The sequence below is a fragment of the Diospyros lotus genome, chromosome 9 (assembly GCF_014633365.1).
Source record: "Diospyros lotus cultivar Yz01 chromosome 9, ASM1463336v1, whole genome shotgun sequence".
NCBI classification, from domain to species: Eukaryota; Viridiplantae; Streptophyta; class Magnoliopsida; order Ericales; family Ebenaceae; genus Diospyros; species Diospyros lotus.
In genome coordinates this window covers 30,100,724-30,128,232 of record NC_068346.1, presented here as the reverse complement: position 1 = coordinate 30,128,232, position 27,509 = coordinate 30,100,724, and the positions used below count along the sequence as shown (strand labels likewise).

Here is a 27,509-nt window from a genome sequence, read left to right as displayed (position 1 = left end):
TTTCCATGTATAATTTTTCTTCCAACTTTCCATGTAGAAATGCATTCTTTACATCCAATTGATGTAGGTCCCAGTTTAGAATAGCTGCACATGATAGAAGAATTCGTACTGTGTTCATTTTTGCTATCGGGGCAAAAGTCTCTTCATAGTCTACTCCATAGGTTTGAGTAAACTCCTTAGCCACCAGTCTTGCCTTGTATCTTTCAACTGTTTCATCTGTCTTGTATTTAACAATGAAAACCCATTTACAGCCAACTGGTCTCTTATCAGGTGGTAGTTTAATGAATTCCCATGTATTATTCTTCATTAGGGCTTTCATTTCCTCCACCATAGCATGTTTCTAGCATGGCCTACTGATAGCATGCTTCCAATCTATGGGTACTGTTACTAATTCTAAAAAGGATAGAACATTTTTATAGGAGGCAACAACAAACAAGAACAACATATCCAGCCTTTATCCCATTATATGGGGTCAGCTACATGAATTCTAGACTTCCATGTATTTTTGTCTTTTGTCATATCTTCATTTAGGCCTATACACTTCATATCAAACTTTAATGTCTCTCCCAAAGTCTTCTTGGGTTTGCCTCTATCTCTTTTTTTGACTAATTGTTCAATTTCATCAACTCTTCTCATATGAGCATCTCTTGATCTCCTTCTCATATGACCAAACCATCTTAGTCTAGTATCTCTCATCTTCTCCTCGATTGGCACTACTCCTACCTTATTTCTAATTTTATCTTTTCTTGTATGGTCACGCATCCATCTTAGCATCCTCATCTCCGCTATGCTCGTCTTTTGCTCATGCTGGTATTTGACTGCTCAACATTCTGAGTCATACAACAAGACTAGTCTTATAGCTGTCCTATATAATTTTCTTTTCAGTTTTAATGGGATTTTACTATCACATAACACCCCCGATGCATTTCTCCATTTTAGCCAACCTGTCTTAATTCTATGCATGATATCCTCATGAATTTCTCCATCTTTTTGAATCACTGATCCCAAATATCGAAAATGGTCTTTTCTTTGTAAGATTTGGTCTTCTAGTTTTATTATAACATCATCCACTCTTGCATTCTTACTAAATTTACATTCCATATATTCTATTTCCCTTCTACTTAACTTAAATCCCTTAGATTCTAAATTGTTTCTCCACAATTCAAGCTTAGTGTTCACTCCCTTTTTTGTTTCATCCACCAACACTATGTCATCTGCAAATAGCATACACCATGGCACTTCTGTCTGAATGTGTTTAGTGAGTTTATCCATTACTAAAGCAAATAAGTATGGACTTAGTGCAGAACCTTGATGCAATCCCACTGTAATTTTAAACGGTTCAGTATCCCCTCTGCATGTTCTGACCCTTGTCTCTGCACCGTGATACATGTCCTTAAGGGCTTGTATATAGGCTATTCGGACTCGTTTCTTCTTTAAAACCCTCCATAATACTTCTCTAGGAACCCTATCATAGGCCTTTTCTAAATTTATAAACACCATATGCAGGTCCTTCAGATGATTCCGATACCTTTTCATTAGGCGCCTCAGTAGGTATATAGCTTCCATTGTTTACTTACCAAGCATGAAACTAAACTAATTTTCGGAGACATTTGTTTCTTTTCTGAGTCTCTACTCTATTACTCTTTTCCAGAGTTTCATGGTATGGCTCATTAATTTAATTCTTTTGTAATTTTCACAATTTTGAACATCTCCTTTATTCTTGTATATAGGAACCAAAGTACTCTTCCTCCACTCATCTGGCATCTTTTTTGATTTAAGGATCGTGTTAAATAATTTCGTTAGCCAGGAGATGCCCTCTTCTCCCATGCATTCCCATATTTCTATTGGTATATTATCTGGTCCCACTGCCTTATAATTTTTTTATCTTTTTTAATGCTTGTCTTATTTCATTTGAATTTATCCGTCGATAAAATGTATAGCTCACATTCCCTTCGGAGTTATTAAGATGTCCCAACTCAACTCTTGTGTCCCCACCATCATTGAATAATTTTGTGAAATACTCTTTCCATCTCTCCTTAATCGCTCCCTCATTTACTAATACATTTTGGTTTTCATCTTTTATGCATTTCATTTGGTTTAGATCCCTTGTTTTTTTTTCTATTACTTTAGCTAATTTATATATATCCCTTTCTCCGTCTTTTGTATCAAGTCGTTTATATAGATTTTCATATGCTTTTGACCTTGCTTCACTAACAGCTCTTTTTGCTGCATTTTTTGCTTCTTTATAGTTTTTTAGGTTTTTTTCATTGTTGCACTAATATACAGCCTTATAGCAAGTTTTCTTATTTCTAATTTTCAATTGTACCTCTTCATTCCACCACCAAGACTCCTTAAGGTTTGGGGCTTTACCATTTGTCTCTCCAGAGACTATCTTTGCCGTGCTTCTTAGGGCAGTAGCCATTTCCCTCCACATTTGGTTTGCCTGTCCTTCTCCATTCCATTCCTTTTTACCCCTTAATTTTTCTTTAAAAATTAGTTGTTTCTCCCATTTTAAATCCCACCACCTAATTTTTGGATTTTGTTTTATGTGATTTTTTCTCTTCCAATTTCTTACTTGAACGTCAAGTACCAAAAGTCTATGTTGAGTTGTCAAACACTCCCTCAGTGTCACTTTACAATCCCTACAACATAACCGATCCTCTTGTCTCATGAGGAAGTAATCTATTTGGGTGCTTGATGTGACATTTTTATATGTGATTAAGTGTTCATTCCATTTTTTGAACCTAGTATTGGTTATGATGAGTCCATATGCTATAGCAAAATCTAGAATAGACTTATCCTCATTATTAATTTCCTCGAATCCATATCCTCCATGTACCTCTCTATAGTCGTTTCCGTCTCTACCCACGTGACCATTTAAGTCACCTCTTATAATCACTTTCTCTCCTCTTGGTATCATTTGTATAAGTTCCTCTAGGTCTTCCCAGAATTTTGCTTTTATCTCCTCACCTAACCCCACTTGTGGTGCATATGTACTAAAGATATTCATAGTCATTTTTCCTAGACCAACCTTCACTATAATAATTCTATCCCCTATTCTCTTTACATCCATTACCTCATCTACTAAGCTTTTATCCATAATAATCCTCACTCTATTTTTCGCTCGATTTTACATCTAGTTTCTGATAAGTTTTTGCATTTTTCCCTACCCATCTCGTCTCTTGAAGGCACATAATATTAATCTTTCTCTTAATCATCACATCTACCACTTCCATAGCTTTGCATGTTAATATTCCTATGTTTCATGATTGGATCCTTAATCTATGATTTTGGTTTTGGCTTTGACTTTGAATTTGATTTTGTTTTTGATTTTATTTTTTATTTTGGTTTTGATTTTGGACTAACTTCTTTACCCACATTCGTCCAAGCAAATGTGAGGACCCTTGCTCATTTGTCACTACATCCGGGCAAGGGTCCTTGCATTTGCTTGGACGGATGTGGGTAAATAAACTAGTCCAAAATCAAAACCAAAATAAAAAACAAAATAATATCATCAACATATACAATCAAGATGGATATTTTACCTTTCATTGACCTCTTCACGAATAGAGTATAATCGGCTTAACATTGAGAGCAACCATGAGACTTGATCACTCTTGTGAACCTATTGAACCATGCTCTTGGTGATTGCTTGAGACCATATAGAGATCTTTTCAACTTGCATATTTGATTCTTTGTGGTTAAGAGTCTCAAAACCTAGGGGAATCTTCATGTATACTTCTTCTTCTAAGCCACCATTTAGAAACACATTCTTTACATCAAGTTGAAGTAGTGGCCAATCTAAGTTTATTGCTAGAGATAGGAGAACTTGAACAATATGGAGTTTGGCAACTGGTGCAAAGGTTTCTTGGTAATCAACACCATAAAACTGGGTGAAACGTTTTGCAACGAGGCGAGTTTTATACTTGTCAATACTCCCATCTTCCTTATACTTTACAGTGAAGATCCATTTGTATCCAACTGGATTTTTACCTGAAGGCAAATTAGTGATTTCCCATGTTTGGTTCTTCTTTAAGTCATGTATCTCATCTAAAATTGTAGCCTTCTATGAGGGATCTTTCTAGGCCTCTTGGATGTTGTTGGGAACCTAGACTATATCCAAACTGGTAACAAATGCTCGAAATTTTGATGAGAAGCCCTTGTGCGAAATGTAATTATGAAGAGGATGTTTTCTGCATGATCTCACTCCCTTCCTGAGTGCAATGTGCCATTCCAGATCATTCTCAAGCGCCTCATTAGGTGTATTGTTAGGAGTAGTGTTACCTTCATTATTGAATCTAGATTGGACAGTTGATTAGGTTCAGTTATTAATTGGTGTTCTTCTTGATCTTGAGCATTTCCTCTCCTAGAGTAAACACGAAGTTCTATATTTTTTGGTAAGTGAACATCGGTAGGATTAGATGGAGGATGAGGCTCAATTAGTAAGGTAACATCAGTAGGGTTAGATGGAGGATGAGGCTCAGATTGAGGAGTATCGGTAGAGTCTGGAGACAACAAAGGAGTATGAACAAAAAGATTCAGAGCATCCCAAGACTGACATTCCTTGGTAAATTCACTCCCCCCTTGAGTGGTAGGATTGGGATAAAAGGGATGATGTTCAAAGAAAGATGACTTCCATGGAGTGAGTACTTTTGCGTGGAAGGAGAAAAGCACTATAGATAAATGTATTAAAGGATGTAGGAGAAGCAAGAACAATTCTGTATTCTTGATAGATATGCACGGTATTACATTCCCTATTAATAGTGAAGAAGAATACAACATAGGAAAGCTACATAAAAAGGAAAGATATGCTATACACCATACAAAGAAGTAAAAGATACAAAACAAGAATAGGAAATATCTAAAACAGGGCTCCTTTCTAAATTCTAGAGACAAGATTTGTTCTGATTTAGGAAACCAATTCCATTATTAATTCAACACTTCCTCTCAAGCTGGTGAATGAATATCTATCATTCTCATCTTGCTTACAAGTTCTTCAAACCTCTTGATAGGCAGACCTTTTGTTAATAAATTAGCTAGTTGGTTTTTTGAAGTAACAAAGGGTAGACAAATTTCTCTAGCTTCTAGCTTCTTTTTGATGAAATGGCAATCAATCTCAACATGCTTGGTGCGGTCATGTTACATTGGATTGGTTTTTTGAAGTAACAAAGGGTAGACAAATTTCTCTAGCTTCTAGCTTCTTTTTGATGAAATGGCAATCAATCTCAACATGCTTGGTGCGGTCATGTTACATTGGATTATGTGCAATGCTGATTATTGATTGATCGTCACAAAACAATTTCATTGGATCATGACTAAGAATTCGTAGATCATCTAGCACAATTTTCAGCCACAATAACTAAAAACCAAGAGCCATTGCCCGAAACTTAGCTTCAACACTAGACCGAGCTACTACATTCTATTTTTTCCTTCTCCAAGACACTAAATTTCCTCCCAAGAATACACAGTAGCTTGTAGTAGATTGTCTATCCACAAGAGAGCCTCCATAATCAGCATTAGTGTAGCCTATAACTTCCAATTTGTTCCTTGATTTGAATAATAGACTTTTCCCCAGTGTTGATTTAAGATAACAAAAAATTCTTTTCATTGCATAAATTGACTCACCAAGTTAACATCAAATCCAATGTCAGGCCTGGTGTGAGATAGGTAGATTAATCGACCCAATAACCTCTGATATCTCCCCCTATCGACCACTGGATTGTCAGTTGGTCCTAGCTTCAGATTAGGTTCCAAGGATTTACTTGCTGTCCTGCCACCTAGTAGCCCTGTCTCTTCCAATAGGTCCATGGTATATATTCTTTGGGAAAGAAATATACCATCCTTAGAGTAGATTCCCAAGAAGTACTTAAGTTTGCAAAGGTCTTTAATGTCAAACACACGGGCCAAATTCTCCTTCAATAGCTTCTGTTTATCACCATCATTTCTAGTGATAATAATGTTATCTGCATACATAAGTAAAGCTGTTAAGAGTATCTTTCTTTGAATGCTTGATAAATAGAGTGTGATCTCTCCTGCTTTGCCAATACCCCATTTCCTTCATAGCTTTTGAAAACTGATCAAACTCGGCTCTCGTGGATTGCTTCAGCCCATAAAGGGTTTTTTTTTTTTTACTTTGCAAACATGACCTGATACTCCATTAGTGAAACCAAGTGGTGGCTCCATAAAGACTTGTTCCTATAAATCACTATGTAGGAAGGCATTTTTTATTTCTAATTGCTTCAACTCCCAGCCATAACAACTAGCTAAAGATAGGAGGATTTTCACGGTAGTGATTTTTGCCATGGGTGCAAATGTCTCCAAGTAATCTATGCCATAAGTTTGTGTATACCCCTTAGCTACTAACCAGACTTTATACCTTTCCAATGTGCCATCAACATTGTATTTCACATTAATTACCCATCTACACCCTACAGATTGAATGCCCTTAGGTCTAGCACCATTTCCCACATTTGATTTTTCTCCAAGGCCCTCATTTCTTCATTCATAGCTTGTATCCAATTCTGATTCTATAATGCCTCTTCTACAATTTAGGAATAGCTATGGAATCAAGGGAAGACAGGAAACTTTTGTGTTTAGGGGAAAGCCTGTGATAAGAAATGTAATGGGCTATGGGGTGCTATGTGCAGCTCTTAACACCCTTTCTAACAGCAATAGATAAATCCAGATCACTGTGTATAGGGTCAGAAAAATCAGAGGACTGAGTTAGTTCCAAACCTGACCTTGGGACAGATGATGGGCCCTGCTTGGCACATGAATTAGGTTGATCCTTCCTCTTGTACACATATTGTGAGCCTTTGAACCTAACAGGAGATGTTCTTGGCTGGACTGATATTGGAGAATCAGGAGGTGTTTCCAAGTCTCTTGATTCTGCTGACTTGGGGTTAGGAGAAGTAGGAAAGCCAGAGGAAATAGGATCTGGAGAAGAATGTGGCTGATGTGGTAGAGATTCTAAAGAAGAGCCTTCCAAATTAGGTAGATCATGGTCACCAGCTATAATTTCCCCCTGAGGGCCGGAAGTAGGAGACTTACAAAAGGACTGATTTTCAACAAACGTCACATCTTTAGACACAAGGATCTTTCGAGTGGAAAGCTGATAGCACTTAAACCCTTTTTGGGTAGGAGAATAGCCAAGAAAGACACATCTAAGGGCTCGAGAATCAAACTTATCCCTGTGATATTTAGAGACATGAACAAAAGCCACACACCCAAACACCTTGAGAGGAAGAGAGTTATGGAGACCAATTTCTGGAAAGTGAGAAGAGAGACACTGAAATGGGGTAGGCTACAGTTAGCACTGCTTCACCCCAAAAAGACTTTGGAATAGAATGTTAATGCAAGAGAGCATTTAGGACATGCCTCATATTTCTACTGGGGGTTTTTCACACGAGAATTCATGGATAATCCCCTTTTGCTGGAAAGATTGATTGAGGTAATTGTTAAAATAGTCCCTTGATTATTAAAATATTATAATCATCACTCAAATTCCTACATTCTAATCATTTAAACACTTGTGTAAGTATAAAAAATATTTAGAAGTGTGGTGTGATAATTAAAAATCGTGATGGCAATATAATCACTCTTGGATGAATATTGCCAATTGAATTAAGCTCCTTATACAGTATAGAGAAGAGAAGTAAAAAAATATAGAAGAAAAGTAAAAAAAAAAAATGGTATTGGAAAACTGTAACAGTACTTGAGATGTATTGCAACTGTTGGTGGGAAGAAATAAGGATTAAAGATTATTTTTACTGGAAAAGTAAGACGGTCAACTTTATACTTTGGTCTAAAGAATTCTGATTACATTTTTATTTTTTGCAAAATTAGATAACTAATATTTGAAAAGACGTTAATTAAAGTTTTCCTTATTCTGCCCATTGTAGTTGCTAGTTAGCTTATAACATTAGAAAAAGGTAACTGACTAAAAAAATAAATAAATTAAAAATGTCAACCAAGATAATTGAATAAAAAATAAATAAATTAATAATGTCAACCAAGATAATTGAATAAAAAATAAATAAATTAATAATGTCAACCAATTTCGTTAGACTGTATTGATTGAAATTAGAAATTTTAAAAATTATTAGGACTTAATTGAATTTATTTGAAAGATTGGGATATTTATTATCTAATTTTAATTTGAAAAAAAGGAAAATTGGAATAAAATAAATCATTAGGGACCAAATTGGATTAAAATAGGAAGTTATATAGATTATGTGGGACTCAATTGAATTATGTTGTAAAGTTTGGGTTATAGGTGAAAAGTAAAAATGTAAAAAGTGACTTTTGCCTTTGGTCTTTCATGCCTTTGTACGGACTATACGTTTATAGTTAGCTCTTGTGTGTTAGCTCGTTGGAATAGTTAGAATACTATTGGTTGTTAGACATGTCCCATATTTAAAGAGAAATCTTTTATCTCTTGGAGAATTAGACAAAAATGGTTACTTTTATAAAGGAGTTGGTGGAGTCTTTAAGGTAACAAAAGGCTCTCTCATATGCATGGGAGTTGATCGATTTTGATTCCAGTTCTTGAAACTAGAATCGTGGGTACCCAAATTGGAACCAGTTTATCATTTCTTTAACTAACTATTTATTTTGAGTGTTTAAACGTTAGAAGGTGAATAATGATTAGAATGTTGGAATTTGAGTGATGATTATAATGGTTTAAAATTATAATCACTCAAAATTTCATTATGATAGAGCAAAAGACTCATTTGTCCTTTGTATTTTTGAATAAGCCAAAAAAAAAAAATCCAAAACTGTGAACAAGTATTTATCTTTCATTTTAAAGAACGTTAATAAAAGTTTTAGACAAAAAACGTTATTAGAGATGAGATGTGTTAGTCATTGGAATGTTAAAGATAAAAATGCAATGAAAATAAAAATTGTGGACTTAAATGTGATAATTGATAAAAGCAAAGGACATTTAATGTGATTTTTGTGTGGTGCATTTATAAAAAAAAATGTGGTGTGAATATATTTAGCCTTGATGAAATAGTGCACTTGAAATTTTGAAAATGAGAATATAAAAAAAATTGACATTGTGCATTTATTTTGAATATTTTGAAACCGAACTAGAATCGAAATCAAATTGAACGGTTCAATTTCAATTGGTTAGAACTTTTCCTTACATTACAAAATAAAAAAAGACTTCAAATCAATCAATCAATCTACTAGAACTTTTCCTTACATTACAAAATAAAAAAAGGCTTCGAATCAATCAATCCGCTGGAACTTTTCCATCTTCCCGCACACTCGACTGAAACTTCTGTCTGCTATTCACGCTCGCTCTCGGCCGGAACTTTTCTGTGCTACTCACGCTCGCTCTGACTGGAACTTTTCTGTCTGCTCTTTCCTCACACTTGCTGGAACTTTTCTGTCTGCTTTCCCTCACACTCAGCTGAAAGTTTTCTCTCTACTGTTTACTCCATCAGACTCGCTGGACTGCTATGGATAACTGTTTAATTTACTCCAACTCCAGCATATGTTTCATCTATTTACTTCTTCAATGTGGTTTTTTAGAATGTTTAACAATGTTCTTCTTTGTTTTGGAGTGCATGTACAGCTATAGAGCAGTTTTTATATTATTGTTGCTGATAGTGATGATTCTGATATGTGGCTGCATACTAGCATGGGTTCTGAAACTGGAAAGGCCTACCCCGATCATTCTTGTAAACTCGTAGCGCTTTGAGCTGTTGGGGACCCCTCCTTCTCCAGTCGAAAGGAAACTATTCTATCTGGATGGAGAATGTAAGCTAAACATAGCAGTGTAATTGGGGGGGGGGGGGGGGTGGCGCTGTAGATGGTTTTCTTTTCTTTTTTTTTTGTGAAAAAATGCAATGTCCATCACAACATCTTTTTTTGGTTGAAGCCAGCTGTTGATGTTTGTAAGAAGATTAAGCACACCATGTAAATGGTGATGGATGTTGCATTTTTGGATTGGACTCAAACATGTACCCCAATGGGGGGGGGGGGGGGGTGTCGGGGACCCCTCCTTCAGTACTTATCTGTTAAAAAATCCATGCTTGGTTTGAAACTAGTTGGACCAATTTTGAATTAACCCTTATTTAAGAAAGAACCCACATGTGGGCACAACCATATACTTGATACATTTAACACAAGTCAACATAACACCAATATAAACATTAACATTACTAACATGTTTGAGTTCAACCCAAAAATGCAACGTCCACCACCATTTACATGGTGTACTTAATATTCTTATAAACATCAACAGCCGACTTCAATCAAAAAAAGATGTGATGGATGTTGCATTTTTTCACAAAAAAATACGAGTTCACAAAAAATTTTAACAAAAAAAAAAAAAAAAAACCATCTACAGCCCCCCTACCCAAACCCCCATCCCATTGGGCTACATGTTTGAGTTCAATCCAAAAATGCAACATCCATCACCATTTACATGGCGTGCTTAATCTTCTTACAAACATCAACAGCTGACTTTAACCAAAAAAAGATGTTGTGATGGACATTGCATTTTTTCACAAAAAAATTCGAGTTCACAAAAGAGTTAGACCAAAAAAAAAAGAAAAAAGAAAGAAAACGATCTACAGGCCCCCCCCCACCCCTCCCCCCAACCCCCCACCCCATTAGGCTGCTATGTTCAGCTTACAGTCTCCATCCAGATAAAATAGTTTCCTTTCAACTGGAGAAGGAGGGGCCGCCGCCAGCTCAAAGCGCTGCGAGTTTACGAGAATGATTGGGGTAAGCCTTTCCAGTTTCAGAACCCATGCTAGTATGCAGCCACATATCTGAATCATCACTATCAGCAACAATAATATCAAAGTTGCTCTATAGCTGTACATGCACTACAAAACAAAGAAGAATATCGTTAAATATTCTAAAAAACCACATTAAAGAAGTAAATAGATGAAACATACGCTGGAGTTGGAGTAAATTAAACAGTTATCCATAGCAGTCCAACGAGTGTGATGGAGTGAACAGTAGAGAGAAAAGTTCCAGCCGAGTGTGAGGGAAGGGTAGACAGAAAAGTTCTAGCCGAGAGCAAGTGTGAGTAGCACAGAAAAGTTCCGGCCGAGAGCGAGCGTGAATAGCAGATAGAAGTTTCAGTCGAGTGTGCGGGAAGATGGAAAAGTTCCAGCAGATTGATTGTTTTGAAGCCTTTTTTTATTTTGAAATGTAAGGCAAAGTTCTAGCCAATTGAAACTAAACCGTTCAATTCGATTTTGATTCTAGTTCGGTTTCAAATTATTCAAAATAAATGCATAATGTCAATTTTTTTTATACTCTCATTTTCAAAATTTCAAGTGCACTATTTCATCAAGGCTAAATATATTCACACCGCATTTTTTTTATAAATGCACCACACAAAAATAGCATTAAATGTCCTTTGCTTTTATCAATTATCAGATTTAAGTCCTTAATTTTTATTTTCATTGCATTTTTATCTTTAACATTCCAATGACTAACACATCTCGTCTCTAATAACGTTTTTTGTCTCAAAATTTTATTAACGTGCTATAAAATGAAAGATAAATACTTGTTCACATTTTTGGATTTTTTTTTTTTTTGGCTTATTCAAAAATACAAGGGACAAATGAGTTTTTGCTCTATCATAATGAAATTTTGAGTGTTTATAATTTTAAACCATTATAATCATCACTCAAATTCCAACATTCTAATCATTATTCACATTCTAACGTTTAAACACTCAAAATAAATAATTAGTCAAAGAAATGATAAACCGGTTCCAGTTTGGGTTCCCACGATTCTAGTTTCAAGAACCGGAATCAAAATCAATCAGTTCTCATGCATATGAGAGAGCCTTTTGTTACCTTAAGAACTCCACCAACTCCTTTATAAGAGTAACCATTTTTGTCTAATTCTCTAAGAGATATAAGATGTCTCTTTAAATATGGGACATGTCTAACAACAAACAATGTTCTAACTATTCCAACGAGCTAACATGCAAGAGGTAACTATGAACGTATAGTCCGTACAAAGGCATCAAAGTCCAACTTGAGTGAGAATCATGCTATGAAACAAAGGTAGGATGTTACTGATGGTTGTTTTATCTTTAAGTAAATATACCCAAGTCATTCTAGTGCAGTGATCAATAAACGAGACAAACCATTTAGCCCCAGAACAATTGAGAACTTTAGAAGGCCCCCACACATCAGAATGCACTAAGGAGAAAGGAAATAAAGAGAGTTTATTTCTAATAGCATAAGGCACCCGATGATGTTTAGATAATTCACACACATCACAGTGAAAATTATTGATATCTAAACCTTGAAACAGATTTGGGAACATGGTTTTTAATAAAGAAAAAGGTGGATGCCCTAATCTAAATTGTTGAAGCTAAACATCAGATTGAGTAGAAGTGAGCAGGAAGAGCAGGCTAGGTTAGGTTGATCTCTTACAGGTGACTCACTGCTCCTTTGTAGGTAGTACAACCCATTTAGTGCCTTAGTGGCGCCAATCATCCTCCTTGTGGCTAGATCCTAAAACACACAATCATGAGGTGAAAATATCACACGACAATTAAGGCTTTGAGTAAACTTATGAACTGAAAGTAAATTAGTGGAGAGGCTAGGCACATAAAGCACATGTTGGGCAGGTAGAGAGGGGTTCAAACATACATTCCCTTGCCCAACTATAGGAATAGTGGTCGTTAGCTACTGTGATATTTCTGGAGCAGGTTTTTGGTTCATAATTTTCAAACACTTTCAGGTTAGGTGTCATGTGATCTGTAACTCTAGAATCTAAGATCCACAGTTCATTCCTAGGTGTATATGAGGTAATAGAGAGTTCAGAATTAAAGCACATACTTGCTTGAGCCAAAGAACATTCTCCTTGAAGAGTCTTTAAGAAAGATTTCAGTTTCTCGATTTCCTCCGCATTCAATTCTCCTAGGTCTGAGAAGACAGTAGATTTAGCTTTCTTAGTTGGCTCCTTTGCTTCTTTGGTTGAGAGGTATGCTTTTGCTTGGTTCTTAGGCTGCAAGTTCTTGAATCCTTGTTATGATGAGGAGCACTAGGATCCTCTCAATTCAATGCTAATCTCTCACACTCTTAGTCGAAATCAAAACCAACAATAGAAATAAGAAACTAAAATGCAAGAACAAAATTTAATTGAGATAGAAACAACCAAACCACACAAGTAAACAAGCGCAAGTTATCTTGGTTCGGATTGCTTGAAAGCAACCCTACATCTAGCCTCTTCGATCCAAGAGCAATCCACTAGAATGAATGAAACCAGTACACTCCCTTTCACACATACACACGAGTATAGTCAATCTTGGAGATTACAAAGTCTATCTTTCTTCTAGCTTTTGTTTGCACACACTGCACTCGTACACCAGAATGAATGGTCACCCTCAAACGGCTGCCCTATGACTTCTATTTATAGACATTATGGGCGGATGTTACAAGGGAAATAAAAGACTACACATTTCCTATTATAACCCCCATATATAAGTACTTAACTATACTTGGAATAATTTGTCGCTTGACGTAGCGTGTAGCTCGTGTGTGAAGAAAACACCAAAATAAACCCTTGAAAGAACAAACTTCAATGACCAAAGCTTGGCTTTCAAGAAGAAACAAAAACAAGACTGTTTTGCTAAGAACACCCAAATAGGTTGCTGAAATTTGTATTGAGAAAACTTGATTACAAACTCTAGATCCTAGACATATTTATAGTATTTGGATAATCCAAATCCATCTAATATTTGTAAACAAAATCTAATTAAAATTCTAATAAAAATAAATCCTAATCAAACATGAAATAGAATCCTAAATTAAGTAGAAACATGAAGTAGAATTCTAAATCAAGTAGAATCCTAAAACATATGAAGTATTAAAATACTATTCTGGTGCTACTATTCCGGCAATCATAAAGCATATGAAGTATTAAAATACTGTTGTGGTGCTACTATTCCGGCGTGGTCGGCTTAGCCTTGGTTTGGGCCGGGTCTTGATCAGTGTCTGTATCATTTACCTCCACTTGAGAAGAATTCGTCCTTGAATTATGATCCGGGTATGATAACTCAACATTGAATGTTTTGGAAATACCCATATGATTAGGCAAATCCACAACATAAGCATTATCATTGATCTTCTTTGTAATATTGTAGGAATCATATTTCTTTGGCTTGAGCTTGTTCTGCTTCCTTGCTAGAATCCGTTCCTTCTTTAAGAATATCACGACTTCATCTCCAACCGCAAATACCTTGTGCTTCCTATGCTTGTTAGCTGCTGCCTTGTACTTCTTATTCGCCTTGTGCAACTTTTGCTTGACATCTTCCTAAACTGCTTGAACGTGCTCGGCTAAGTCACTAGCTGCAACACTGAAACCTGGTACCTTTGGCAATTTTACCAAATCCAATGCATGATTAGGAACTTTCATATATACGATGGAGAATGGTGATCTTCCTGTTAAGCTATGCACGACATTGTTGTAGGCAAATTCCGCTTGAGTGATGACTAGGTGAATGGTTGTGGGCAAAATCTAATTAAACGTGAAATAGAATCCTAAATCAAGTAGAAACATGAAGTAGAATCCTAAAACATATGAAATATTAAAATACTGTTCTAGTGCTACTACAATCCTAAAACATATGAAGTATTAAAATACTGTTCTGGTGGTACTATTCCGGCGTGGTCAGCTCAGTCTTGGTTTGGGCCGGGTATTGATCAGTGTCCGCATCACCGCTTGATACTACGAACTTCACTGGTTTCTTCTAGGGCTTAAACTCAATGCAAACTACAACAAATCTCCACCATTACCAAGAGTGTAGCCTAATCTTCACTCCTGTGAATCTGTTCTTCACATGGACTTGCATAAGATACGCTCATTCACAAAGATAAACATGTAAGAGTCTCAAACAATGATGTAACTTAGACATAGGTATTGCTTTAGTAAACATATCCGCAACATTTTCTTCTCCTACTACCTTTATCAAATCTATTTCCTTTTTTTCAAGTATTTCTTTGATAAAGTGATACCTAATATCAATGTGCTTTGTTCTCTCATGGTGTGCTTGATTTTTAGCCAAGTGTATAGCACTTTGGCTATCACACTTTAAGATTGCCTTAATATCTCTCCCTAGGAATTCACTTACTAAACCTCTCAACCATAGGCCCTCCTTTATAGCTTTTGTAACAGTTGTATACTCAGTCTTGGTGATTGAGAGGGCCACTACCAATTACAAACTAGTTTTCCAGCTTATGGTTGCATTCCATAGCTTAAATACATACCCAGTAGATAACCTCCTTTTGTCCAAATCTGCTGCATAGTCAGCATTAGTGAATCCTAGTATATTAGGCTCATCTTTTACACTAGTTCCACCATAAACTAAAGCTATGTATATTGATCCTTTAAGGTACCTAAATATCCACTTAACCACAACCTAATGCTCCTTACTCGGATTAGCCATGAACCTACTAGCAACACTCATAGCATGGGTTAAATCCAGCCTAGTACACACTATACAATACATAAGGCTACCTACAACACTAGAGTAGGGAATCTTGCTCATTTCTCTCATGCTCTCTTCATCACTAGGTGAATGGTTGTGGGATAGCTTAAAATGTTGTGCAAAGGGAACATTTACCTCCTTTGCATCATGCATTTGAAATCTCTTAATCAATTTCTCTAGGTATGCCTTTTGGAATAGCTGGATTAACCTCTCTTGTCTATTCCTTACTATTTCAATCCCTAAAATCTTCCTAGTCTCTCCTAACTCCTTCATCTCAAAAGCTGATTTGAATTGCAGCTTTAACCTATGAATTTTCTCATTTGATTGACTAGCAATCAACATATCATCCACATAAAGGAGGAGATAAATAGAGATTTTAGATGAAGTATGCTTAACATAGACACAACAATCAAAGGCACTTCTATTGAAGCCTTGGTTGATCATGAATGTATCAAATTTTATATACCACTGCCTAGGGGACTGCTTAAGTCCATCTAAGGACTTCTTTAGCAAACATACTTGCTCCTTCTTACCCCTAACCTCAAATCCCTTAGGTTAATCCGTTAGAATTTCCTCTTTTAACTCACCATGAAGGAATGTCGTGGTCACATCCATCTGCTCTAGGCTTAAGTCGAAATGGGCATTCATAGCAAGCAAGATTCTAATAGAGGTATGTCTCACAATCGGTGACAAATCCTCATTAAAATCCACCCCAACAACTTGGGTGAATCCTTTTGCAATCAACCTAGCTTTATACCTAGGTTTTTGCTCCTGACTAGTCCCTTCTTTAATCTTAAAGAACCACTTACAACCTACCACCCTTTTATTTAAGGGTCTATCAACCAAAATCCAAGTCTTATTCTTAGTCAGAGATTCCATTTCTGATTTCATGGCATCCAGCCATAACTTGGAATCCTTTGATCTCATAGCCTCTTCATATGAAAGAGTTTCATCTCCAGCTGTCTCTTCTGCACTTAACAATGCATAGGAGACTAAATCTGAATACCCATACCTTATAGGAGGTCTAACCTCCCTCCTTTGCTTGTCCCTTGCCACATTGTACCTTCCTAAACTAGGGGAACTATCTGAACCTGAAGGTCCAGCACTACTTGAAGGTTGGAACCTCTGAGAACTTGAGGGATCATCACTGCCACTTTGCTGAAAGCTATCTAAGGTAGGGGAATCAGGATCAGCACCCTGCTGGTCCATGGACATAGGGAAATCAGCACTATCAGTGTGTTGATCTGCTGCCAAATCCATGGGATTATCCATGGCAGCATCATGATCTTGCTGTTCCACCTCAACAGCCTTGGCTTTTCCCTTCCTATCCTTTTGAAACTCTACCTTATCATCCTTTAAGAAAGAATCCTCCCTGAATGTCACATCCCTACTCACCAAAGTCCTTGGCAATCCTTCTTCTAGGTCCCATAACTTATATCCCTTAACCCCGGCTGGATAACCTATAAATAGACACCTTTTGGCTCTAGGCTCCAATTTCCCTTGCTTAACATGTGTATAAGCAATGCAGCCAAATACCCTTAGATGCTCTAAGCTTGGCTTATGGCCATTCCATACTTAGTAGGGTGTTTTAAACCCTATTGCAGCCAAAGGTGACCTATTAATAACATAGGCAATTGTTGTAATAGCTTCTCCCCAAAATGATTTGGATAACCTAGCATGGATTAACATGCATCTCACCCTTTCTAAAAGGGTCCTATTCATTTTCTCAGGTAGGCCATTTTGCTTAGGGTTACCCATGACTGTTAAATGCCTAAGGATGCCATTTTCTTTACACATTTGGGAAAATTCTTTTGTTGCAAAACTCAAGCTCATTATCTGTTCTAATGATCTTGATTTTCATACATTTTTGATTCTCTATTAAGGTTTTACAGGTTTTAAAAGCTTCAAAAGTACCATCTTTTGATTTTATTACATATACCCAAACCATTCTAGAGAAGTCATCTATGATTGACAAAAAATACCTTGCCCCACCATGTGTTAAAGATTGACTAGGGCCCTACAAATTTGAATGAATATATTCTAGAGGGGCTTCAGTTAATACGTACTTACTTTTCCTATTATGCATTTTATGTATGCCATTTAATGTTGATTTTCTTGGACCAGGATCTTGTTGACATTGATGTATTTTATGAGGCGAAAAAGGTGATTGAAGCTCTCCAAAATAAAGAGGTGGCTCCTGCTCTAGCCTGGTGTTCTGATAACAAGTCTAGATTGAAGAAGTCTAAGGTATCAACTAAGCTTCAGGCTGTATTAAGTGCTGAGATGGCAGAGTTTTCTCTCATTGTTTTTTCTTATTTTTATGAACATGCATAAGTGGTTTGTGAAACAGTATGTCATGAAAGTTATCCATGCTTTCTCAATTAAATTAGCTACTAAATAGCTTCTTTGACTTTCTGTCATAGAAAAGTAAGAATGGAAATAATACAAGTAGTTGTGGTGGTTGTGATACAACATTCAATATCGCAACTGAGGATAGGGTTTATGGAATGCGTTGGATTTATGGTGCACTTGTGGATTATTAAATATCTTGTGAAACATTCGAATTGAGTGGCACTTGAATGGAAATAGTACAAGTAATTCGAGTGGTGGTGATGATACACGTGAATGAAACTTTTCCATATGAAGATGGTATTGGAACTTTATTTCATCATTCATTTACTAGAGTGTTGGGTTAGGAATGGTCTGATGTAAAATTTGTCAACATTGTTCTTTTTCATAAATTTGCGTTCATGGTTGTCAATGGGGCGAGGCTCACAAAGGTGTAGCTCTATGTGCCTCATCACTATTGATGCGCCGCTCCATGCTTGAGGCATTGCCTAGGCGTGTGCCTCATGCAAGGCGTAAGGCTCGAGGTGCATTCTATATATATTTAAGTGTGTTAAAACTCCGTTTCTTGTCCATGTGCCATCTTAGATATTATTTCTTGTTGATTTGATTGCATATTCTTGTATATTGGTGAGAGGCAAACCTAACGGCCTAAGTTGGAGGTCTGTCTGATCTCCCATTTGTTAGGATTTTTTGACAGTGATGTCCACTTACTAGAGAACTACTCATGCCTGTGTTTTGCTTCATTTTTGTTTCTTTCTTTTAATTTCTTTTTCAATTTAGAATAAACTAATTCTATTTGTTGATGTTTTACCCGAGTTAATATGATGGAAGTCTAGAGGACATCGGAAAATATTAAGGATGATCGTTTGGCAGTTAGATTACAGGACTCAGATGTAATTTACTGTAACTAGTAGGGGTTTTTTAGACTTTGTAATAGTTAGTTATTTCCCCTAGGAAGGTCCGCCCTTTCAGTTTATAAATAGAAGGGCATAGGGACCTGCAATCATCGATCAATCAATTGTCATTCCATTCTCTTATATTGAGTGCAGTGAGGAAAGATAGAGAGCTGTGATTGAGTATAGTTCTTGGAGTCTTTTCATGTGAGGATTGTATTCGAGAGATAAGAGAAGGCGAGTGAGGGATTCTTGTATTGATTTCCAAAGTTCTTAGTGGATTGTTCTCTTCTTGGAGTGCTGGATGTAGTGCCATTTCTATGGCATGAACCAAGGTAAATCGGGTGTGCTGCATTGTGGTTTGCTTTCTTATTTCTTTTTTTAATTTTGTCTATTAATTACTTTCTGTTATTGTGAATGTGTGTGATTGGCTTTGGTTAGAGTATTTGAGCGATTATTGGGCCAGTGTTCGGTTCTCACATTATCTGTAATTGTTTTTCGTTGTGTGCTCTACTCTAATTTTTTTTGCTTTCTTCTAATTTTTGTTGCAATTTAGAAGAAATTAATTGCTAAGAAACAAATGTTTTCATTGTGTGATCTGCTGATTTTTTTTTTTCTCTCTTCTAATTTCTTTTACAATTTAAAAGAAACTAATTGTTTTTTTGTAACTTTTTGTGTTGTCTTCTGCTGTATTTTTTTTTCTTTCTTCTACTTGCAAAAGAAATTAGAAGAAACTAATTTTTTTTTCCTGTAATTGTTTTTTGCAATGTGTTCTACTAGCATTTTTTCTCTAATCTCTTTTGCAGTTAGAAGAAACTAATTGTAAAAGAAAGTAATTGTTTTTTTTGCAATAATATTAGTTGTTATTATAGAGTTGGTTAGTTGTCATTTATGATTTTATGAGTTTGCATCTATCTACCTCATGCATATTGAAAAGAGTAGTGTTTAAATATTTTGTAAGCATTTTGAATAAATGTGTGCCTAATGTGCCTGAGGCTTGTGCTTCGCGCCTAGGCCCTAAGCACTAATTTGGGTCCTATGCACCTTGCGCTTTGACAACTATGTTCGTGTTGTGACTGTGACTTTTAGGAGTCAATGAACATTATAAATGCCATGCCATATACCCTAACTTGGTTAGGTTGAGGTACAATTGATGATGATGAATTCAAGTGGTGGTGATATAGCATTCAGTATCACAACTGAGGATAGGGTTTATGGAATGCATTGCTTCTTGATGTTGTTTATGGTGCAGGTGTGGATTGTTTCATATCTAAGTTCAGCAAAATCTTTGAATTGAACCGCACTGGAATTATTTTACAATGCCTTCCTACTTAATTTCCTATATCTCTTTCTATGTCTTGAAACCTTGAAACTTATTTTATTGTAACTTTATTGTAACTTTTTTGTAGATTTAGGATTTCTCCAACTTCAATTAAAATTCCTTTATAAAAATTAAAAGAAAAAATCTTAACTGCTCTGTAAGACTTAAACTTTGAGGAATTAACCAATCCAGCTTCTACTAGATCAACCTAAACATTGGTTGCAGTTCTGGTAACTGTCAACTAATATTACCTAAGTGATTCAACACATTGTCAAATGTTTTGTTTTTTGTTTTTCCATGAGGGGGGGAGGGGGAGATTGGCTTTCAGGCTTTAGATTAAGAACCTACAACCATCATATAGCTGCTTTGCAGTACATGGGTCAGAATCCAGGCAATCAAGTGGATCAAACCTCAAGATGTGGTTTTTTGGTCCCTTATATTCTTTTTGATAAGTATATCAATGCTCAAGGTTGCTTAGGCTAAACAAAGATAGCGTGAACCTACTTCAAATTAGTACTTTAATGTACTAAATTAAGCTTCGCCAAATCATATGCATATACATTTTTTTGGTTCAATTTTAGTTCTTAGCATAAGAAATAACTTGATTTTGGACGATTACTTGTGAAAAGACCAAATTTTTGAGTACTTGGTTCATTAACCATCTAAAACTCCTTGCCAACAACAATTTACTATGTCAGAATCCTAGTTGGATATATAGATTCTAGCTTTGAGGTTATCTCTACTATATTTTATGTAAGGTTGTTATTACTTATGTCTTACCTAACAGTTTCTCACCATGTTTTTCTTTGCTTTCCTTTATCCTTTTTACTACAAGCTTCTTCTGTTCCATTCACTCTTCTCACATGAGCATCTATTGATTTTCTTCTCACATGGCTAAACTATGTTGATTGTGTCTCATAATTCTTGTCCTCAATAAATGTCACAATGATCTTATTACAAATAATGTCATTTCTAATTGTCTTTCTTGTATGGTCACTATTGGATATTTGAATTGATTACCAATTTGAATTGACTAGGACATCCCAATCAATCTCCTTTGATTGTGGGATTCGTTGTTAGAATCTTTCCATGTTTATTAGTTTCCTTTTTGTACAGATTTGATTAGGTTTCCTTTCTTTATAGTTTCCTTCTTGTAATCTTTCCTATTTTATAAGTTTCTACATGTATATGTAGGGTGATTTACCCTATGATGTAAATATGAGAAAGCAATTATGGTAATCATCCTAAGGTGTTATTACCTCCGGCCTTCATTGTCATCCATTTTTCCAAGTGGTCTCCAGTTGTCTCTGTCTCTTCGGCCTTCACTACTAGTTTTTGGGCTTCATTGCCATTACCTTCATCACTACTAACATTGTCCCTAGGGTTTTTGCCATCAAGCCTCCATCTTCGCATCGTCTCTAGGTGCATTTTTTCTCGTCGACCTTAATTGCCCATACGTCGGCGATTCTTGATGGAGAAGGTGTCCCCAATCATTGCATTCGTCCATTGCTCTCGACTGTTGGCTGTTGCTCGACCCTCGACTGTCGCCTATCATCTTCAATCGATGACTATCAATACTTGTTCTGGTCTCTAGATTTCGGTGACCTAGATCGAGAAGGTGCCTCGGTCGTCGCTCAGCCCTCGCCCTCGATCATCGCTACTCATTCTGTTATCTTTGGTTCTGGCAACCTGGTAAGTTTGGCCTCCTCTCTGGCATTGCAATGTCCTCGTTCTGGCGGCCCCTTGATTTAGGCATCTATCTTTGTTTTTTGGACTCCTATAGTGTCGTAGCTTCCTGCTTCAGCGAGTTACTGTGTCCTTATAGTGAACCTATTTGTTTGGTGCTGATATGTTCGTTGACCCATCACTTTTAGTTTCTGAAAGATGTCTTCAATCTTTGAAACCAACAACCCTAGCCGCTCCTCAGTTGATCCTAACATCGACATGCTGACTGGAGTCACTCACAACATTGTAGAGAGTGACTTTTAGAATCTTAACTCGTCGTACTGGTTAGATGGGAGAAACTACCTATAGTGGTCTCAAAGTGGTGAGAACATTCTTGAAGGGTAAAGGGAAGCGAGTCATCTTGATGGAATGGGACCACTAAAAGAGGACTTGAGATTTGTAACATGGGATAAGGAGGACTCGGCAATTATGTCATGGTTGTGAAACTCTATGCAGCTTGAAATTAGCCGCAACTGCATGTTTCTATCCACTGCCCAAGAGGTATGGGAAACTATTCGGAAGACGTACTCGAAAATGCAGGATGTAGCCTTGATGTTTGAAATCAAAATCAGAATCACATCCACGAAACAAGCAAGTTTTTCTATGACTGATTATTACAATGGGCCTGTTTGTTGCAGCTTAAAAGTTGTAACTTTTAGCTTCTAGCTTCAAAAAAGTTGGGATGTAGTGTTTGTTTTAACTTATAGAATTATAACTTATAACTTCTACTAGCTTTTAGAAGGGGTAGAAGCTGGCTTTTTCAAAGCTGGGGTACCCCTACTTTTACAACTTCTGCTTAAATGATTACATTTTTGTGACAATTTTGCCCTTATTTTTAACAAATAATTACCCTCTTGTCTACGCAATCATGGGTTTTTCTTCTCCACCGCCATCTCCATTTTCAGATTTCTTCCTCTCTCTCCCCATCTTCCTCTCTCTCTATATTCTAATTAATTTTTTTATAACACTTGAAACTTATACATATACACTAATTAATTTTTAAATTATCATTCTATAACTACTAAGGATATTATGGACAATTATACAAAAATAAGTTATTTTACAGCTTATGATATCAAACACCACAACTACTTAACTACAACTTCTAAGAAGCTGCAACAAATAAGTTCACAACTTATTCTAAGTTTTAGAAACTATAATCTAAGAAGCTAGAAGTTATAATTTATTTAATTAAGCTGTAACAAACGGGACCAATAGACTGAATGGTTTGTGGTTAGAACTTGATCACTATCAGAATCTGAATATGAAAGACAACGAGGATGCCCAAACCCTAAAGGAGTTCATTGAATGAGATCGAGTATTTGAGTTCCTAGCAGGTCTAAACCTAGAGTTTGACCCTGTTCGAGTTCAAATCCTTGGAAGAGGAAAGTTGCCACCATTGGGCGAAGTCTTCTCTATTGTTCGGACCGAGGAAAGTAGGCGCCTGGTTATGCTTGAATCTTAGCAAACCGAAGGGTCTGCCATGGTATCAAGGAAGCCTAATGGAGGAAGGACAACCATAGGGAATTAGACTAACTATCTTAAGCCCTCCAATAAGGATGGTATTGGTGCACATTTTGTAAGAAGCCATGTCACATGAGAGAAAATTGTTTCAAGCTTCATGGAAAGGCTCAAGTTTTAAGTTGGATTGGTGAATTCAAGGGACAAGCACTATTGTGAGTCAAGGCTTTAATTATATGTATAATTGGTCAATATTCTGTAGATTTAAAAGCTGTAATTAAGATGTGATTATATCTAGGATAAAACTATTTGTACAGATAGGGTTTTTACAGGAGGTTTATAAGGTGTTGAAAAGATCATTTTGCCCTTTCCTCTCGTCTCTTCCTTCTCTCCCATTTCCCTTGCTGACCATTTTGCCCTTCCTCCCCTCTCTCCTCTATCTCCTGTTCCCCTCCAGCAACCAGGCTCTTGCGGTCTCCATCGAGTGTTGCCACCTCACCCCCACTTCCTCCTCGCCCCTCACCACCACATCTCGCCCCCTCATCGCTACATCTTCGCCCTCGACTGTTGCCGCCTTGCCCTTGCCACTGCATCTCACCACCTCGTCACTGCCTCCTCACCCCCTCGCCCCTCTGCAATTGTCGCGAGCAGCTGCAATTTGAGTTATCCAATTTATTGCGATAAATTGCTTCAGTTTAGATCCAAAATATGTTCAATTTATCGCGATAATATTGCCCTGTAACCCAATCTGTAGAAGTCTCCCTGTACAAATAGCATGACCCTTATATCTATGTTACTATAAATAGGAGATCACTCAATTAGGAGATTTGTTTCCATAGTTAGGTAGGCATCCCATGTGTATATATGTATCTACCAGTTCAATAAGAATTATTGCAATATTTTTCCACCTAGTATCAGAGTCAAGAAACCCTAGGACTCCCTTTCGAGTCTTTATTGTTGCCTAGCCTACCAACAACAGCCTTTGTGAGAAGTCAGAGTTAGAACTCCAACCTGAAAAGCCAATTTAACAAGTGGAGGGATCCTTCTCCTTATATATAGCCCAGGTCTCCTTTACTGAAACGATGTGGGATTCTCACACTCCCCCCATGTCGAAGCTTCTCCAGTAACTAATACATACCCAGGTGATCGGGCAAGGTACTGGTCCACGACCATGACCGAGGGTAGTCCCCCAACCAAAGGTTGGCTCTGATACCATGTGAGAAGTCAGAGATAGAACTCCAATATGAAAAACTAACTTAATAGGTGGAGGGATCCTCCTCCTTATATATAGCCAATGTCTCCTTTGCTGAGGCGATGTGGGATTCTCACAGCTTTCATTGTTGCCTAGCCTTACTTGCTGCCTAGCCTTACTTGCTACTACAACCATCACAAGTAGTCTTCATTATTGCGATGGTACCTTATTTATCTTTCTTTTCTTAGCCTCATTCTTTTCTTTGCCCTTCCCATTAACCAAAGATGTTAGTCACCACTGATGAAGTTAGTTCCCATGGCACAAGAGAAACATTGGCACCCCTGTTGCTTCATCTGTCGGGAGAACTGTAGCAAATCAGTGTTGCCTATTGGTTGGATGGGAGAAATTATCTTAAATGGTCCCAGTTGATTCGAGCCATTTTGAAAGGGAAAGGAAAGATTAGTCATATTATAGGGACCGGACCAATGAAGGAAGATCTAGCTTGTGCAACATGGGATGAAGAAGATTTCATGATCGTTGCATGGCTGTGGAGTTCGATGGCATCCGAAATCAGTGACACCTGCATGTTTCTATCAACAACAAAGGAGGTTTGGTAGTCTATCCAACAAATTTACTTGAAGGTTAAAGTAGCAGCCCAGATCTACGAGTTGAAGACCAAAATAGCTACTGTGAAGCAATGAAACAAAACTGTCACTGAGTATGCCAATTTCCTAAAGGGACTTTGGCAAGAGATGGATCATTACTGGGTAATTAAGATGAAGAACAGTGATAATGCAGCCACCTTGAAAGCTTTCATTGACAAAGATCACACCTACGATTTTCTTGTAGGCCTCAACATGGAGTATGATCAGGTGAGGGTTCAAATCCTAAGCAAATATGACTTATCTTCACTTAATGAAGTGATTTCAATTATTCTAGCCGAGGAAAGCAGGTGGGGTGTCATGTTGGACCCAAAACCAGTTGAGGCCTCAGTAATGGTGGCAAATGAAGGAAGTTGTGGGTTTAAGAAGGACCAACTGATTGGAGAGAATGGAAAAATAAGTCTCAAATCCACGGGTAGTGACAACAACCGTGAGAATATATGGTGTACTTTCTGCAAGAAAACCAAGGCATACTAGGGAGATGTGTTGGAAGCTGCATGGGAAGCCATTGAGCAAAGAATGTGGAAACAAAGGTGGACAATAGTAACATCGGAGCCAGGGGCAAGTCAATATGGCAACCCCACTAGGTGAAGAAGAGTCCCACAAACCAAAGGAATTCAACAAGTAGGAGATTGAAAAGCTACGGTACTTCCTAAGTACTCTTGACAAACCCTCTTCTTCAGGTACCTACTCATTGCTACACTTAGGGAAATCTTCAAATTCCCATGCTTTAAATGTCTCCAATACATCCTTTAAAGACTTGTGGATTATTGATTCCGAAACCACCAACCACATGACTCCTTCCTCGTTTTTCCACTCATACTCACCTTGTTCTAGCAATCGAAAAATTGCTACAGTTGATGGTTCTTTGATCATAGTAGTTGGAATGGGAGAGATTAAAATCAGCCCTTCCCCTGACCCTCAAAAATGTCCTTCATGTGCCTAAACTGTCCACCAAGCTTCTCTCCATATCCAAACTATCATATGATGTTAATTGCAAAGTGATTTTTCTCCCTTCTTGCTTTGTGTTTCAAGACAAGGACTCAGGACTGATAATTGGATATGTTAAGGAAAGGGATGGCTTATATTATCTTGAGAAATCTGAAAAAGTACTAGTTGGCAAGTGAAACCAGCCCTTAACATGCATTTCAGAACCACATATACCCCCTAAGGACACTATTTGGCTGCATCATTATAGGTTGGGACATCGGGCTTTTTTCACTCTTAAAATCCTATTTCCTTCTTTGTTTAAAAGCCTTGATATTAGATAATTTCATTGTGATGTCTGTAAGTTTGTTAAACACAACGTGCTCTTTTTCCTACTAGTAATAACAGATGTCATGCTCCTTTTGAATTGATTTATAGTGATATATGGGGTCCATCAACCATTCCAAATGATTTTGGGGCGTGTTGGTTTGTTTCTGAAGAAATTCGGTAGATTAATGAAAACTACCCTATCCTTCCTCCATTAGCAGCTAGAATTAAATATGCAAGTCTCCTAGTTCGATACAAACTTATCTCCTAATTTATAACTACTAGATAAACTCCTAAATTCTAGCACAAGATTACAAGATAAAATAACTTTAACTAATCTACAGATAATATACAAGATATACAAGATTAACTCATATATCAGCTTGAGGATCCCGAATTATCCTCCTCTCATCCCATCCACGGAATATCTCCTTAATCCTTTAGGATTGGCTGCATCTTTATCCTTCAACACCCCCTCTCAAGCTAAGGAATATATATCAAATATTCTTAGCTTGCTTCTTATTGATTCAAAGCCTTGTTTTCCCATTGCTTTGGTCAAAATATCTGCATGCTGATCTTTTGTTGGGACATAAGTCAGCTTGATGTTGCTATCCTCCAGCTCTTGTTTGACAAAAAGCCGATCAATTCGGCCATGCTTCATCCAGTCATGCTGCATCGGATTGTTAACAATGTTGATAGCTGATTTGTTATCACTATAGAGAAACTTAGGAGATGAGACTGGTATAGACAAATCTCTCATCAGCCTTTCCACCCATACCATCTCACAAATTGCTTGAGCAATACTCTGCTTCAGCACTGCTACGAGGTACCACTTGCTATTTCTTGCTCCACCAAGTTATCAAATTACCCCATAATTTTGTACAATAGCTAGATGTGGATCTGCTATCTTCCACAACACTTGCCCAATCGGAATCTGCATAGCCTACTATTCCTCTGTCTCGATTTTTTGTAAATAGCAGACCCTTACCTGGTGTTCCTTTAAGATATTTAAGGATATGATAGGCTGCTTCCAAGTGCCTCCTAGTTGGTGAATGCATGAATTGGCTAACAATACCCATAACATAGGTAATGTTCGGTCTTGTGTGAGACAAATAAATGAGTTTGCCTACTAACCGTTGGTACATGCCTTTGTCCACTGGATGCTCTTCTTTTC

The 27,509-nt window shown here is 37.0% G+C and overlaps 1 protein-coding gene across 1 annotated transcript in view; it reads left to right on the top strand.

Annotated features, from left to right (window-relative positions):
• Window positions 1–27,509, top strand: part of LOC127809824 (protein MAEA homolog) — a 53,410-nt gene that overhangs the window by 7,431 nt on the left and 18,470 nt on the right. Inside the window, exon 3 of the mRNA XM_052348955.1 lies at window positions 17,603–17,725. Within this exon, the coding sequence (XP_052204915.1) occupies window positions 17,603–17,725 (123 nt within the window). The remainder of the gene's footprint in view (window positions 1–17,602; window positions 17,726–27,509) is intronic.